This window comes from Parasteatoda tepidariorum, chromosome 3 (genome assembly GCF_043381705.1).
Source record: "Parasteatoda tepidariorum isolate YZ-2023 chromosome 3, CAS_Ptep_4.0, whole genome shotgun sequence".
NCBI classification, from domain to species: domain Eukaryota; kingdom Metazoa; phylum Arthropoda; class Arachnida; order Araneae; family Theridiidae; genus Parasteatoda; species Parasteatoda tepidariorum.
The window spans coordinates 35,461,129-35,480,104 of NC_092206.1; the positions used below are offsets into that span (position 1 = coordinate 35,461,129).

Sequence of the window (18,976 nt, forward strand, 5' to 3'; positions counted from 1 at the left end):
GCTTCAAGTCCAAAATATATAAATACGACTTCAAAGAAATCCAGAATGCTAAGTAGTAATTTTCTTAAAAGACATTCATAATTTTGATATTATCTCAGACATAATGTAGTTTCAATGAATATTTATGCTATAAAATGCAAGGGTACATTTCAAATGGGTCGAACTTGATCAGAAGAGACTATAAGAGTGCATAAGCAAGCAAGGTTGACGAGCATAAACAAGTAGAAGCAGAGCTTATAGTATAATTTTACGGAGTTGTTTATAAAATGTAGTTATCCAAGTAAATAAATAAGACACAAAATAAAATTTATTTACAATTTATCAACAACTAGAGTAACAAATATGACGATATCTCTGAGTAAAGATGAAATAATTTGTTTTTGAAAAAAAAATATGGCGTTTTTTTAGTCTTTTTTCTTCTTTCCCATATTATAATTCAAATTCCTACACAGGAACATTATGACGAGATTTACTGCAGCCATTATTTCCAACAAAAGAAATATTGTAGACCAGTTATAGTACTTTGCTATGTAACTAAATGGTAGGCCAGAAACAATAGCACCCACTGAAAAAAAATAATAACATAGTAAAAATAATATACATACACTTCGAAATAAAGATAAAATGTAACAAAAAAATATATTTTATTTAAAATCCATAAAAGCAAAGCAGTAAATTCTAAAATAACGGATGGGAATAATAAATGTGAGTTTTGAATAATAAATTAAGAATGACTAAATGAACACTAAAAATTTTGTCTAAGCTTGTTGCTTGTTACATATGTACATATATCTATTAAGCAAGCTAATTAAAAAAAAATTAAGTTTTTCATTATTTAAAAAAAAGTGTTTAAATTAATTATTTAGATTAGTAAAGAATTAAAATGTGCGTAAAATTTAATGAATTAATATTTAAAATTTTATAACTAAGTTCGATAGAGCATATTCCAGTCAAGAAAAGGAAAAAAATATTCAAAAATAACAACTAATTACTTAATAATTTAACTAATATTTAATAATTTAATTTAATTTATCATCATCATGAATGGCTCCACAGCCCAGGGTGGGCCTTGGCCTTCTTAAGAAGTTTTTTCCAAGCTAACCACTTTCCTCCAAGCGCTTTCCAGTTCTTAGTTCTTTTTATTCCGTTTTCTAATAGTCCACGGTCATAAATTTGAGTGTGCAGGGCACTGGAAACTCATCATGTGTTGAAGGGAATGGAGAAAATATTTTGGTTCAATCCTGGCATTTGAACTCCCGTTTTGTCGGTCATGAGATTGACAGAATAGCCCTTTCGCGAATTTATGTACCCAATTGCAATGAACTAAGTGGCTTTATTATATGGGCCAAGTTGGTAATAAAATTCTGGTTATTTAACAGTATTAGGTGAAAGCAGTTTACAAATGGTTTTTCTCATTGTTAATACCATCTTATTTACGGTTATCTGACTATTTTATTTTAATATGTTAAAATACCTATTAAGTAAATTGTTATTTAACCGAGAAATTTTTAACAGTTTGCTAGAGTGAAAACGCAATATTAAAGCTCAGTTATATCCATTGTTGAGAATCTCTTTTAAACCAATTGGTAACCATTATGAAAAATTAAATCTAGATTTAGTGCAGACTTGAAAAAAAATTTTTACAAAGTTAGTTATTGTTGTACTTATATCATTAACATATCAAAAAAAATGCTGAAAAACATGTTTAGAAAAAATTTATCGACTTCAAGAATTTTTCTTTCTTTCATCTAACGTTTTTCCGAGGTAATTGTGCCAGAATTAGGCATTTTTCTCCTCAACTTAAGATTAACGGCAAATTTCAAGATGAGTGATATGCAGTTTCCCGTTTGAAGATACGTAAACTTTAATATTTTAAAAAGAAATCAATTATGATTTTTTATGCACAAGGTATCTTTAAAAACGTTTAAAAATGTCTCACAAATTTTTTCATCCGAAATAATAGCATAAACTCAAGATAACACTCGAAACTACAGCCAAAAAGATTACAGAAGCCATTAAATCCCTTTATATTAAAACAAAAAAATTTTACTTGTTAGACGCAAATTTTCTGCCTGAATTACCCGCCTCGTTGTGCAATTTATTTTTATACGATGTTTGAAATAATTGTTTAGATCACCTCCGGTGGCATATTTTTACAAATTAAAAGCATGTAAGTTATAAACACTGATAAAACTTTCTATTTTGTATCGAAAATATTAAATATTTCCTTAAAATTCTAAGAAATAGCATAGCCGAAAATCTTAAAATACACCTTACAGATTACTGAACATATTATGTAAGATTCTTTATAATAAGAATTCCGAGTAATATTTATAGGCAAGGTAGAAAAAAAATTTATTCCGAATTAAAGTTCTTAATATGCTTTAAGTTTACTTTTAAAAACTTTTAATTTATTTTTCGGAGTATTACTAAGCAAGATTATGATTAAAACGTAAATAAAATAAAAAGAAAATAAGCACAGTGCAAGGAGAAAATAATTCTGGGAAAAGTAACGTAGCGCATGTTATTGTCATTTCTGGCAAAAAAAAAATCAGAACTCTGGAAGTGAAACAAAGCGATATGGTATTTAAACCATTCATTTGGTATTTAAATCATCCCTTTTCGTTCATAAGGTAACACTTTACCGGAAACTTTGGTTTTCAAAGTTATATCACACCACATATTATAACCACATATTAGTAAAAGAATACAAAATTTAACGGTAAATTTAATAGAATAAATGGTTTTTATGCAACACTCTATGGTATCAGGAAGAAATCACAAAACCACATTGTTAAATTTCACCAAAATCATTACCAAAGCGCCTCGATAAAAATTACCGAGCTTTTTGTCGCTACTTATGGTAGCACCAAAAAGCTCAGTAATTTTTATAGAAATAGCTGAGTAGCCAGAAAAGTTTTAAATTTTACCATATTCTGGAACTTTTGACCATATTTTTTCTCAATGTGGTAAAACTTTATTAGCAGTACATTAAACCTCCCTAGTTTTTAGATTAGGAAGCTTAAGGGGATCTACAATGTATAGACTTAGTTAATAAAAAGAAAACTTTGTAAATGGACTTCGAAAATCAAAACACTGATTTAATGAGTCACTCTACTACAATTCCAATAAAATAAATAGTTGGTATGAAGTACTAATTTTTATATTATTTTAAACTTTGAAACTTAAACAAAAAAAACACAAAATTTGAACAATATCGGTTGACTAGTTATTGAGGACTGTAAAAAAATTTTTAAAAAATCGGCTATTTTGAAATTTTATTTCGTGAAAAACTAAACTTTAGATCAATAGTTATTATCGTGTTCCGTTTCTTGCTTTGCGTATGATCTGTTTATTGTAAATAGTACACGTGTTTTTAATTAATATACACTACTTCTACAATAATTGCAACTATTAAAATTTCAAATTCCATCTTTGTAGAATTAATTTAAAATTCTTTTACGTTTACAACTAAACAAAATCTTCATTTATAACTCTAAAAAATAGCGTACCAAAAATCTTAAATTACACCTTTCAGAATACTGTGCATATTAAAAAAAGATTCTTTAGAATTAAAATTCCGAGTAATATTTACAAAGTAAAACTTTATTGGTAGTGCTTTTAACCTGTCTAGTTTAGAGATAAAAACGCTGAAAGGTATCTTCAATGTATTCAGCATTAGACTTGACGCATAAAATAAAAAGAAAACTGTGTAAATAGACTTAGAAAAATTACATAATGAGCTCCTCCACGCATTCAAGGCAGTACTAATTTTTGCATTGTTTTAAACTTTAAAATTTTAAACATTAAAACATAAAATATTTAACAATATCGGAGGAATACTTCTAAAGAAACGCAAATATTTAAAAAAAAACCTGCTTTTTTTAAATGTCATGTTTTAAAAACATACATTTGAATAAAAAATTAGTATCGTGTTCGGTTTTTTTACTTTGCATACCGTAGGACTAGATAGCCTGGATGGTAGGGCGTTAGGCCCATGTCAAAGAGGTCGTGAGTTTGATCCCCACCGAAGACTTCCAGCGTAGTAAATCGTAGTAAATAGTGACTGGCGCACGTTAAATCTGTACTGAATTGGAAATTGGTCGTTCCCTGGTTCAGGTCAAAATTACAATCTGTGGATAAATGAATAGGTTCGCCCTATAAACGGGCTGTGACGTGTGTGTGGCTGAAGTCGTATTCTTAGCCATAGATAGTCCCACTAAAAAACACGAAACACATCCTCTGCCTTAAATACGTTTCGTTTCATCAAACAGGCTTGCTGGATTGGCAAGTGGCATTTGACTTTGCATGCTATTTGCTTATTAAAAACAAGACATCTGTTTTTAATTAAGATATACTGCAATATTTACGACTATTCAATTTTTAAAAATTGAACTACTGAAATTTTCTTTCTGAAATAAATTAAAAAATTCTTTTACGTTTACACTTAAACAAATTCTTTATTATAAAGCAATATAATAATATCGGAAAAACTTTATTTACGTGAAGAGCGAATAAAAATTATACTCTCTGCTGGAAATAAAACGATTTATTGAATTGGGCTCACCATTTGCAGCTAAAGCAACAACTGCATGGGATGTGCCACTGAGATTGTCTGGGGCACTCTCAGAAGCAACTACACCATAAATTGCAATAGGACCATAAAAACCTGCTCCCAATAAAAATCCGATTGTTGAAATCCACAGCTGCAAAAGGAATAAGAATAGTATATAAGTATAATAAATTCCAAAAAATAAATTCTGACAGTTCCAACATGAATGTTTTTATATAGATATAAAACATTGTTTCCAATAAAACAGAAAAGTTTTTATAGTCAAACTCCAACGCTGAATGCACAGATTTGTGACTATTTTTCAGTTTATAAATCATTTATTTTATTTTTAAAAACTAAAAGAAGAAGGAAAGAGATAAATCAAAAACAGAATAAACTATACCCAACGCGTTTTGTTATCGAATAATTGTATAAAGTAAAAATTGCTATATAAACATTATTGATAATATTAATAAGTATATTTATCTATTTAATTTATACATTTATATTAATTATTATTTTGAATCATGCAATATTTAATGCTTAGGTTTTTGCCTATTTTTCCGTTTATAAATAATTAATTTTACTTTAGAAAATAAAGAAAGTCGAATAGGTAAATCAAAATAAGAGTCAACTATACCAGATATCCACTTTGTTATTATAATCGAATAATTGTATAAAGTAAAAATTGCTATAAAAATATTATTGACAAACACGTCGACTGCAAAGTATTAATAAGTATATTTATCAACTTAATTTATACATTTATATTAATTATTATTTTAATTCATACAATATTTAATGCTTAGGTTTTTGCCTATTTTTCCGTTTATAAATGATTAATTTTACTTTAGAAAATAAAGAAAATTGAAAAGGTAAATAAAAATAAGAATCAACTATATCAGATATCCACTTTGTTATTATAATCGAATAATTGTATAAAGTAAAAATTGCTATGAAAACATAATTGATAAACACATCGACTGCAGAGTATTAATAAGTATATTTATCTGTTTAATTTATGCATTTATATTAATTATTATTTTAATTCATACAATATTTAATGCTTAGGTTTTTGCCTATTTTTCCGTTTATAAATAATTAATTTTACTTTAGAAAATAAAGAAAGTCGAAAAGGTAAATCAAAATAAGAATCAACTATGCCAGATATCTACTTTGTTATTATAATCGAATAATTGTATAAAATAAAAATTGCTATAAAAATATTATTGATAAACACGTCGACTGCAAAGTATTAATAAGTATATTTATCCATTTAATTTATACATTTATATTAATTATTAGTATTTTAATTCATACAATATTTAATGCTTAGGTTTTTGCCTGTTTTTCCGTTTATAAATAATTAATTTTACTTTAGAAAACAAAGAAAGTCGAAAAGGTAAATCAAAATAAGAATCAACTATGCCAGATATCCAGTTTGTTATTATATTCGAATAATTGTTTAAAGTAAAACTTGCTATCAAAACATAATTGATAAACACATCTACTGCAGAGTAGTAATAAATATATTTATCCATTTCTTTTATAAGAATAATCTAAATCAAATCTGCTTCGTTATTTTTACCAAATAATAGAGAAAAGTAAGTCGCGTATTTCTACCTCAAAAAATATGCATAATTGTTTCCGCTAACAGTAGTCATTTGAAAAATATTTACCTTAATTTTATATTTACCTCTGTTAGCTTCATTATCAAATCCACGTTGTTATTGTGATAGAATGATTGTAAAAAGTAAGTTTTATACTCTTATCATATAAACTACGCCAAATTGTTGCTGCAAACAGTAGTTATTTTTAAATATTGTTTTATATTTACCTCCGTTAGCTCCGTTATGTTATTGTCATAGAGTAATAGGGAAAAGCAAGTCTTGTAGTCCTATCACATAAAATCCGCCAAATTTTTGCAGCAAACAATAGTCATTTTAAAAATATCGCTTCATATTTACCTCCGTTAGCTCTGTTATCAAATCCGCTTAGCTATTATTATCGAATGATTGAGAAAAGTAAGTTTTGTAGTTCTATCACATAAACTATGCCAAATTGTTGTCGTAAACATTTTAAAGACATTGTTTTATACATATTTACATACGCTACCAGTGCTATATGTTCACAGACCTTTTAACTAAAAATGAAACTAAGTAAAAATAAATATATAGATTCCTAAGCAGAACGCAGCCAACCTTACATTTTCCTTTTACTCCGCCTTTATTTAATTTACTCTTAAAGTCTTCGGTCATCTGGAAAATATGGTTCTAGTTTCCTGGTTTATGTTAACCTTGAAACCAGGAATCCTGGTTAATCCTCTGGTTTATGCTAACTTTTTTTATGTAGTTTCTAATCAGAAAAAATTTCATTTGATCACATAAATTATATCGGAGTAAAAAGTTACCGTCTCAATTTAAGTGGTAAGTTAGATATTCTCATTGAACTACTTAACTTCCATTCTTCATTATATTCAAGAGAAAAATCACCTACCTGATATTACGTGATTTTAACTTATTTTAATCCACAAAAAAATTAATTAATGTGACGTTCAATCAATACATCATTACCTCATAAAAGTAAATAAAAAGGTGAAAGGACAAAAAAAAAATATTAATCCTAACTAATTTATAGCTTTCTTTGTTCAACAAAAATGTTAATTCACGAGAATAAAGAAGAAAAAAAATACTGATCAGCCTTTATTCACCCAATTTCATGGTTCTTATTCTTGCCTGGATATTTCAAATAATTACTTTTTCTAATCAATAACATTGTTATTTGAGCAATTAATTTTCTGCTAATTATATTCAAAAGAACAATATGCTTAATTAATGAAGTATGACTAATTAGCCGTATTTCTTTATAAGAAATTATTATTAAGGAGAAAATGTTCAAGTAATAAAAGTGTCTGCAAATAGTTTTTTTTTATCTACATTTTGATACAGTAAGCTTTAAAAATTTGAAGTTAGAAACACGCGTTTAGAAAATACATCAATAATTAAACGTTTTACTGAAAAATATTTAGGATTATTAAATTTCTTGTCAAAAATGAAGATTAAAAAGCATAGATGTTAGGGATAGCATATTAAAAGCGAGGAAAGAAAGAAAATGGCTATCGAAATTAAGTGAATCTAAAATGAGGAAAGCTAAGCGAAAAGCATTAAAACCTGTTTGATTACCAGCTCAAACAGAGAATAATGGTGATTAATTTAAAAAAAACTACCGCTTTTATCAAACAATCAAACTAGTCTTGACGTTCTTCCTCTCACCTTCCTCTGTAGACATTTGTCACAAATTCCGACTACCATTCGGGGTGTCTTAGGCCAACGAGATAGCATGTACTACTTCAGCTAGATGATTATTCGAGGCTGATTTTGGCAAAAACTGTTTTGAGCTTAATTTTTCTTAACTCAAAATAGCTTTAGTTTGTTTTCAAGCCATAAAACTTTTCACGCTTTTCTCTACAGCGAATATTTAATTTAAGAAATGCTAGAAAAATATCAAAATATTTTAAATTTTGTTAAGAGTTTAGTGCTCTTTTATTACCTCTAAGAAATAAAGTACAAAAAAAAAGATGTTCTCTTCGATATGTGTGTTCTATGAGTACTTTGGCATTTAAAGTATGGCCAAAGTGATAAATTAACTATATTATACATAATGACTAGTGCAAATAGTATTAGTGCGTAATTCCAATTCATAATTCCTATTAACGCTCAGCCACAGAGACATTCTCATTACGTTCTTTGACGGACCAGTGAAGATTTGTACCAATTCGATTCGAAAAAATAGCAGCATTTGAACCCTGTTTTTAAACTGAACAAACGTTAAAACAGTTGTCAGAAAGCACTACAAACTACTGTTTCTTAGTATCGCAATACTGACAACACTACATCTCTTAAAAAGTAACATACTTCTCTGTAAAGAATTACAGCAAAAAGTACAGGCACTCAGGGTGCCGGAACTTTTTACCGTAAAATTTATTTTTATCAAAACATGTTACGGCCCATAAAATGTAATTCACTGCAATTTTCATAGTAATAATTACCTTAAAATCACTGAACCACTCTATTTAAATAAATATTACTGTAAAAATTACGGTGTAATACTTTACGGTAAAAATAACATTTGCAGATAAGGCTTCCAAAATGCCGGAACTTAATACCGTAATTTGATTCAGATTTTTTTACAGTGCGTAAGAAAGTATGCCTGCATAACGGTATTACTTATGCACTACCATAATTTACAGAGAAATTTCGACTAAAAATCATTAGAATTATTCCAGTTATCTACTTTGATCCTAGGTCCACACTAGCCTCTTTCACTNAAAAATATCAAATATTTTAAATTTTGTTTAGAGTTTAATGCTCTTTTATTACCTCTAAGAAATAAAGTACAAAAAAAGATGCTCTCTTCGATATGTGTGTTCTATGAAAGAAAGAAAATGGCATTTAAAGTATGGCATTTAAAGTATGGTACTTTGGCATTTAAAGTATGGCCAAAGTGATAAATTAACTATATTATACTTAAGGGCTAGTGCAAATAGTATTAGTGCGTAATTCCAATATGTAACTCCTATTAACTCTCAGCCACAGAGACATTCACATTACGTTCTTTGACGGATCAGTGAAGATTTGTACCAATTTGATTCGAAAAAATAGCAGTATTTGAACCCTGTTTTTAAACTAAACTAACGTTAAAACAGTTGTCAGAAAGCACTACAAACTACTGTTTCTTTGTATCGCAATACTGACAACACTACATCTCTTAAAAAGTAACATATTTCTCTGTAAAGAATTACAGCAAAAAGTACAGGCACTCAGGGTGCCGGAACTTTTTACAGTAAAATTTATTTTTATCAAAACATGTTACGGCCCATAAAATGTAATTCACTGCAATTTTCACAGTAATAATTACCTTAAAATCACTGAACCCTGTCTATTTAAATAAATATTACTGTAAAAATTACGGTGTAACACTTTACGGTAAAAATAACATTTGCAGATAAGGCTTCCAAAGTGCCGGAACTTAATACCGTAATTTGATTCAGATTTTTTTACAGTGCGTAAGAAAGTATGCCTGCATAACGGTATTACTTATGCACTACCATAATTTACAGAGAAATTTCGACTAAAAATCATTAGAATTATTCCAGTTATCTACTTTGATCCTAGGTCCACACTAACCTCTTTCACTTGTAAAAATTTTCTTTTAATATTTTTTAATAAAATAGTACACATTAATGAAATAGTACACATTAATGAAAACAAAAGTATTAATGAAATAGTACACTTTAAGGTAACAGTACACTTTAACATATTAATGAAATAGTACACTTTAAGGGTAACAAAATATTTTAAAGCAGTATTTTCTTACTTTTTTCACAGATAATTGAAGTTATTGGGGCCATATATTGATAAGACAACACTTATTTTTCAAATGTAACATTTTTCACATCAAACTGTTCCTCATTATGGCGACAGACAGGTATTTTACGAGTTTTAGGAATTTCTACTAGATGGCGGCATATTACACGAATATACCTTCTTACCAATTGGGAAGTTGTAGTGTTTACATGGAAAAAAAATTTCAAACATCAACTCCTAATAAACAATCCGAAAATGTAGTTCATCATTTTATTTTATTTTATAACCGTCGTTGAACAGCCGACCCAATTTCATGGGTTTACGACTACTAACGTTCAACTCCGTAGCCTTGTAATTTTGAACCAATCCAGAAGACAAGGAAACTCCTGGATCAGGACCTCCAGAGGTATTGATTTGTTGTGGGAACATGGAGGACTTTGAGACTCGACAGATTTAACGTGCATCAGTCACCATTTACTACAAGGGGAGTCTTCGGCCGGCGAGGATCGAACCCACGACCTCTTGGATATGGGCCCAGCGCCCTACCGACTACCAGGCTATCCCGGCCTGTAGTTTATCATTGTATTGCCTTAACCTTCAATTATAAACTTACTTTAGATGTAGATTCAGTTATAGAAAACTGCAATAAATGCAAACACCCCAGTACACACACCATAAATAGGGCAGCTAAAGGCATCCGAGCATTTCCTCGACTTTTATCCACCTAAAATTACACAACAGTTATTAAAGATAATTTCAAAGAGCAACAGCAAAAAAATTTACTTAGTGAACATAATAAAGATAAAAAGGATAATCTTTCAAATTTGGTACGAAAACAATTTAAATCAGTTTTGAAAAATTTCTATAAGTGTAAGTACATTCGAATTCACTAATTTTGAATTTTTGCTTAATGGATTCTATTTTCATTTAAAGTTTTTTAAATATGTTTTGCCTTGGTTATATTAATACAATATTAGAAAGCACTATTTTATCGGATATGATAGTGTGAGCTGATGAGTAGATTTATATCTTTTCCAAATTTAATTTTCCATCTTTTTTTTTAATTTTAAATTTTTTTTTAAATTTGCGAATATTTTTAGAAAAACATTTTTCAAATTATTTTCGTCTCCTTTATGAAATCTTTATATCTTTTCCTGTTTTCACAATATTTTTAACTTAGAAGAAATGGAGAATTCATATTTTAAGTAGGTAATTGCTTTTAATAAAAAAGGAGCCATATATATGAATGTCCGGGATCCTAAGGTCCCGTAGCATCAAAAGTCTGGTGGAATTATTTAAAATGTGTTATTTAAAATGTGTTACTTCGAAATAATAAAGAACAAAAGCTCACTTTTGGTGAACGACTTTTCAACATTAGATCAGTCAGATAGCCAGCCAGTATTCCACCAATAAATCCACCACTCTCCACACTACTCGTAAATGCACTTGCTGAAATATATAAAAATAAGTAAGAATATACATTTTATACGTTGTTATGCATTGTTGTTGTGCATTTTGTACTTTGTGATTGTAAGCCTGAGTTAAAAATACACAACTCGCATCTACGTATTTCTAGGGCACTCCACAATGATCACCCTTAAAATTTATTTTTATAATCTTGTAAAAAAAAAAAATTCCTTGCATAATGGGGACCAGAAATTTGTACTTAAGCGAAAAAAAACTAAGCAACTATCGAAAACTGACTTATCTCTATTCAATTAAGCGGGTATTCAAAACAACAAAATTTGTTTCATTGCCTGTGAAATAGAGAGAACTTGAAAGACTCTTAAAATGTAAAATTTAAATCGGCAATTTTTGATATTTTGTTCTACCGCTTTTTTAAAAGTATTGTGTCAGAGCCGCGATGGCTCAGGGGATAGAGCGTTCCCCTTACATTGAGGTGAACCGGGTTCGAACCTAACGATGGCTGATCGATACGAATCTGTATGCGGCTTGCACCGACCACAGTGCTGACGTGAAATATCCTCAGTGGTAGACGGATCATGGGTTAGAGTTCTTTCTCTGTCAAGCTAAGAGTGAGAGGTTCTCGTGGTCTTCCTCTCCACGTAGTTCCATCAAAAAGTCTTCCACGAAAGCAAAATTTCTTCCTATATCCAGGAGTTCCCTTGTTTTCTGGATTGGGTTCAAAATTACAAGGCTACGGAGCTGGACATTAGTAATAGTGAACCCAAAAATTGGGTCGGCTGTTCAACGACTGTTATAAAATAAAATAAAATAGTATTGTGTCAGACTATGATAGTGTCTCAGCCTTTTCTTCACGTAATTATTAGTTTGTGGTCCTAAATGTGTATATTTTCCTAGCACAAAAAAAAATATTTTAAAACTTACTGTTTTTTCACTTCTTGATCCACTATGGACAATTTTTTAAAGATAATATTTGAGACTTGTTCTTGTTGCCTGTATTCTTTAATGATTATTTTTTAGAAAAAATTTAAATTATTTCTACTTTTAGTCTCTTACTGTCCACAACATCCATGGACACCGCAGCAACAATCTATTTTCATTTTCTACACTTCGAGTTTTATTAAATGTAACGATGAACACAAATTAACTGAAAAACTCTTACCAACATACTGTGTATGCTTCCTATCTTCAATAAGATATAATTGACCCCAGTCTACGGTTCCTGTTTTGGCACAAAACACAATCATGTAACAGAAGGATACGAACCACAATGCAGGAGAACTTAGCAAATCCGCTACCTTCGCATCACTTGATGACCCCTTGTCTAAAATTATTTAAAAATTATTTGGATAATAAAAATAGAAAGATATTATATCGATATAACATAAACATAAAATCGTCGAAAACCAATTGTCATTGCAATTACACCGTAAAAAATTCCGGATCAAATTACAGTTTTAAGTACTGTAAGTATCATCCGTAAAATTCATTTTATCATAAGTATCTTACCGCAAAAGCGTAATTTTTACAGTATAATTGATTAAATTAGAATCACTCAGTGGTTTTACGGTAAATATTATAATAAAAGTACGAGGTATCCGATCTTTTGTTCCGTAGCTATTCCGTTGAAAATGGATTTTACAATAAAAAGTACCAGCACCCTAAATGCCGGTATTTTTTACCATAATTTGATCAGAAAATTTTTACTGTGTATTTTACACTAAAGTGGTCTTCCACTACAACACAACCCAATGTGATTCCTAGTGCTTTGAAATACCTAGAATGTTCTTTTACACTATTTTGTGTAAAGTGGCCTTCCCCGTGCCTCCATGTTTATTATTTTGTAACACTAAAATTTAAAATTGTGTAAGTAATGATACACATAAGAATCAGTAAAGTTACTTTTACCCGACAATACAAGTAAGAATCAGAAGCTTAGGTTGCATACATGCAACAGTTTTTAAAATAAAGTGAGTTTGTAAATCAAAGATACGCGTAACAAAGAGAACATTAAGACGAATTCGAACTGGGCCTAACAGAGTAGGGACGGAAAAAATTATACAGCTCAAAATTATTTAATACTTTTTACAGAGACTTGAAAATTTAAATATAAATATCCTTATTAGACATCTAAAAATATGCATATAAATTTTGTAATGGCAAACTTCAGCTTCTGCAGATGAAAAGAAACGATGAAGACAGCCGCAAATTTTCGCCGATTCTTTATCAATCGTAAACAATTACAGACGAAATCATAACACGCCAACATTGGTATTCTCGGAAACGAAATATTTTACGTATGGTGTAAGGGCGAGAGATACTTTTGTAAACTTTATGCACTTTTGGTGTTCTTTCATGCACCCGTTAAATTGTACATGAAAGATCGATTTTGTGTTAACTTGAGAAAAAATGCTCCTTCACACATCGTTTAGGATTGTACAAACTCTATTAGACTAATCTGTGAAAATAATTAATAGTTTTGGTTAATAATGTTGCAAATAAATTATTTATTTGCAACATTTTCTCTAAAATATTACTCACTTAATCACTGTAAAATATGTATACTCAAATATCATGAAACCTTTTTCATTTTTTGACGAAACCATTTTCTGGTATCTGCTCCGAGAAAAAATTTCTTCAAAATGGAGAAATAACTATTGTCACTCCCTCGAGAACACGAATTTCGTCAAAATCTAAGAAATATTTCGTCATTCTATTTTTCCCAAAAATAAAACAAAAAAAAAAACTTTAAGAGCCTAAAATATCTAACTATCACTTTATCGTGGGCACAATGTAACAACATAACAATATTAAATAGATGAGAAAGATAAATTACGCCCATGTCCGAAGCGGGATTCGAACCATGAATCATCCACCCACGAGATCAACTGCTTGTACATTATACAGCCGGTCAGCAAAATAATCTCATTTGCTGATTTTTTTTTTTCTAAAAAGACTTATTATTAGATTATAATAAATAGTTTATTTTAGAGAAAATCAATAACACGCTATTAAAATTCCTTTTGAAACAATATTAGGGGATTAGAAAAAAAAACTATTTCTGTGAAAATTAAACCTAATTTGATTTCGCATTTACTCTTAAAAATTTAAAGTTAAATAATAAGATGAATAAATAAATAACAAGTACATCATCACGTGTTAAAAGAAAAAAAGAACTTAACTATTAAAATTAATTGAGAAGGTTTTCTTGTTTACGTGTGTGTTAAAGAGAGCTTTTTAATTCTATGTAACTCAATGATTTTTTTAAAAAATTTAATTAGTTTAAAACTTACGCTTTTAAATGTTTGGATGCTGTCGTTCAGAAATTTCAATGACGCAGTTTATTTTACTTCGTTACCAAAAGTAATTAACGTTTCACGTTCAGCACTTAAAATTGCTTTAAATAGAGTTATATTTTTTTTAGAAGTAACTGTTTATAAGCAATTTTTCTAAGCTGTTATCTTAACGAAAATAGAATGTTAATTATTCAACCCATAACTAAATAACAATGTATATTTTTTATTGGCATTGTTAAAATAATAATGTTTCCTATAATTCCAGTTAAAAGACTTTTAATGGATATAGTTGATGGAAAATGCTTTTAAAATGCACACAACAAATATACATCAATAGGAGGAACGAAAACATTTTTCGTTTAGAAAAGTTAGTAAGCTTTAAGAGTTTTATTTATTATCTGTGCTCTCCTAGCACAAAATGTATTTCTTACATTTCAAAATTATATCTTTCTATACTTTGCAAAAACAATTTTATAAACTGCCTACATGGAGAAAAAAATGTCTGGTAAAATGATCACAATTTAAATTTATGGTAAAGACACCGCTGGTTAAAAAAAAAAAAAAAAAAAAAAAAAAAAAAAAAAAAAAACATAATTTTGGTTATTAAAACCAAAATATACAGAATTTAAGCCATTCTTTTGGTAATTTTCCGGTTTATATAGTAACGGCTTAACGGAACTTCTGATTTTCAAAATTATAGTTCTTGTGGGGGGCGGATTCAACGACCATGCCAACCTTCATCTATCAAAAGGTACCTCGTGATTGAATCACGTTACCATGTCTTATTTACCAGTGAATTGATGTTTAATAATCGTAATGGCACTTAAAGCACAATAATCCCCCACCAGAATTTTATCGGGGATAGAATACGATGAACGGATACCACTAGTTGCTGCACTTGTGAAAGACCGGAAGAGCTGGATTTAAGGTCACCGGGTTTTTGAGTGCTGAATGTGAGAGGTGTATTAACTTTACGGTCGCAGTCGCTCATGTGTTGCCTGTATACAGGCTGACGTTGTGTATGATCGAGACGAGACTGAGCAGAAACAGCGTAAGGAGGTGGATAATGCTGCAGTCACAAGTAGCAAGTCAACTATTCAATGTGGATCATCCAACGAAGTAGGCGTTACTAGATCGAAGTGGGCGTTACTATCAAGATTTGCGTGATCATATCACGTCCTTAAGTCACCAATGTGGGGGGCGGAGTTATCGACAATGCCAACCTTCATCTACCAAAAGGTACCTCTTGACTGAATCAAGTTAGCATGTCTTATATACCTGTGAATTGATGTTTAATAATCGTAGTCGTACTTACGCCACATTCTTATTACCCAACATATAACAAACATTCAAATACCTTTTTATAATAGATAAATAAAGTTTACGTAATAAATGGTTTTATTCCATGCTCAAAGGTATCGTGATAAAATTAATATATTTTACTACATTTACCACATTTTATTATGTAGTATAAAACCATATTTTACTGTTAATTTTCCAAAGCGATTCGACGGAAATTATCGAGATTTTTTGAGTTTCCATTAAGCCAGAAAAACCTTAAATTTAACCATATTCCGTTTGTTTTAACCATCCATTTTACTAAGTTTAAAGCTCCAAAATGCCAGATTCAAGTAAATAAATTATATTCATTCATAACTTGGTGTTTTTCTAGTGGAAATGTCTGTCACACCGAATCTTTATTTGACTAATCAATAGAAATAAGCAATAATTAGCGAGATAAATAATATATACGCAACATTTTCGGAAAAGTATTACTTTTTTAATAGTGAATTAAAAAAAACGTAGTAATTTTTCGCCGTTAAACTCTATTTCTCGAAATGAACAAAAATTATAAAGAATTTAATCTCAAAATAATCTTATTTGCTGACTTTTTTTTGTAAAAAAACTTATTATCGAATTATTTTAAATAGTTTATTTTTGCGAAAACTAATTATACGCTATAAGAAATACTTTGAAAGAATATTACTATTTGAAAAAAAATCCGCAAAAATTAAACCTAATTTGATTTCACATTCACTGCTCAAAAAATTTACAATCAAATGATAAAATAAAAATAAATAAATAACAGGTACGTCGTCACGTGTTGAAGGAAACAAGTACTTAACTATTAAAATTAATTGAGAAGGTTTTCTTGTTTACATGGGTGTTAAAAGAGGAGCTTTTTAATTCTCTACAGCTCAATGGTTTTTTTTTAAAAATTTAATTACTTTAAAACATACTTTTACAAATATTTGGCTGCTGTCTTTCAGAAATTTTAGTAATGCAGTTTATTTTACTTCGTTACGAAAAGTAATTAACGCTTCACGTTCTGCCCATAAAAATATTTTAAATGAAGTTATATTTTTTTTTAAGAAGTAACTGTTCATAAGCAATTTTTCTTAACTGCTATTTTAAAGAAAATAGAACGTTAATTATATAATCCATAACTAAATAACAATGCTTACTTTTTTATAAACATTGTTAAAATTATAATGTTTCCTTTAAATCTAGGTAAAAATTTTAATAGATAGTTGTTGGAAAAAATTTTACAATGCACACGACAAATAGAGTACTTAAAAAAAATTTAAGAAATTTTTTAGTGAGCTAGAAGAGTGTAATTCATCCCCTGTGCCTCCCCCCCCCCCAAAAAAAAACATATTTCTTGCGTTTCAAACCTTTCCGTTTCAAATATATTTCTTACGTTCCTTACGTACAGAATTTACTTCTTACGTTTCAAAATTTTACTTTACGAAAACAATTTTATGAACTACCTACACGGAGAAAAAAAATTTGGTAAAATGACTGCAAGGTATTTTAAAAGCCATTTTGTCTAAAAAGAAAAAAAAAACTTAACTTTGGTAATTAAAACCAAAATATGAGGTATTCAAGCCATTTCTAAAGTAATTTTCCCGTTCATATGGGAATGGGTTACCAGAAATTTTGGTTTTCAAAATTATAGTTCTTATTACCCCACATTTAGAAAAAAATACTAACTTAAAAACATAATTAATAAAATAAATGATTTTTATGCAATGCTCTAAGGTATAGTGATAGAATTACCAATTTTTATTATATTTATCACATTTTATCACATACTATAAAACCCCACTTTTTTGTTAATTTTACCAAATTCTTTAAGAAGCGCTTTGGTAAAAATAACTGATCATTTTGGTGTCCCAATAAAACCCTAAATGCTGTAAAATCATACCATATTCTGGCAGTTTTGAAAATACTTTTTTTTCTCGGTGTAAAGCTTCAAAATGCCCACATCGTATGAATTCCTTTTTAAATCCTTCTATTTACATTCATGAAAAGTCTTAAAACATCGATAAAACATAACAAAAATATTCAAAATAGCTATAACGTAAAACTATAGATCTGCTTCTTTGTAATTGAAAGCTTGCTAACTGTTTGAGAGCCGACTCTTAAAAAAATTAAAGTAAAAAATAATGATTTCATTGTTTCGCTTAACAAAATATGAAATTACATTGCATTTTTTGTCCCAGTTGTTACATTATAGTTGTTTAACAAGCATTTAAACCAATAAGACCAATAGAACATATAAACCAATTGGAATATAACATTTTAATATCAATCTACGCGATTTCACTTTTTCTTACCGAAATTCTAATACTAACTGGCATATTTAACGACTTTCATCATTATAGCTAAGACATTCCAATATGCACACCTATAGAAAAATGCGATCTTTGTTTATTGTAGAGATTTGTTTTGAATCTATGGGTTTTTTGTGGATATTTAGAATCGCAGTTTACCATAATTGTAGATATGCCTTAATACATACAATAGTATTCTTCTTCAAGGCTTTGAGTTCAACAGCTTATTAATATACTTTCGCTCAACTTGGTTTAAAATTGCGCAATTGACGGCGAATACTTGATCCTTAAACGCAAAAAGTGGTCGAAATGGCATGGAATATAATATCTGCACCAAACAGGGACATAATTAACAAATGTGTTGTTCTCTAAGCAAGGTCCCTTCGGTCCTTTGAAAGTTTTAGTAGTGGTAGCAAATTTAGGTTGATGCTAGAAGATATTTCTTATTTTAATACACCACTTTATCGTTAAGTGATTTATAAACTGGAATTTTCATGCATACATGCTTTCTCTGAACCACTAAACCATAGACAATTTTTAGTGGTGGTTACACCGATATTAAAATATCGTCATTTGTTTTAAAAAATGCAAGCCCCACGTGAATCCTGTCTAAGGCACGGTGGCTCAGGGGATAGAGCCCTCGCCTTCCAACGAGGTGACCCCAGTTCGAATCCAAGCGATGGTCGATACGAATTCCTCACTCTACTCGCACCGACCACA

General features: G+C 29.3%; 1 protein-coding gene across 1 annotated transcript in view; it reads right to left on the bottom strand.

The window, feature by feature from the left end:
* Nucleotides 1-289: 289 nt before the first annotated feature.
* LOC107452526 (glucose-6-phosphate exchanger SLC37A4) overlaps nt 290-18,976 on the bottom strand; it is a 46,675-nt gene continuing 27,988 nt past the window's right edge. The window contains exons 5-9 of the mRNA XM_043043577.2: nt 12,506-12,667; nt 11,270-11,367; nt 10,532-10,642; nt 4,568-4,706; nt 290-565 (exon numbers count right to left, since the gene is read on the bottom strand). Of these exons, the coding sequence (XP_042899511.1) occupies nt 405-565; nt 4,568-4,706; nt 10,532-10,642; nt 11,270-11,367; nt 12,506-12,667 (671 nt within the window). The 3' untranslated portion in view covers nt 290-404. The remainder of the gene's footprint in view (nt 566-4,567; nt 4,707-10,531; nt 10,643-11,269; nt 11,368-12,505; nt 12,668-18,976) is intronic.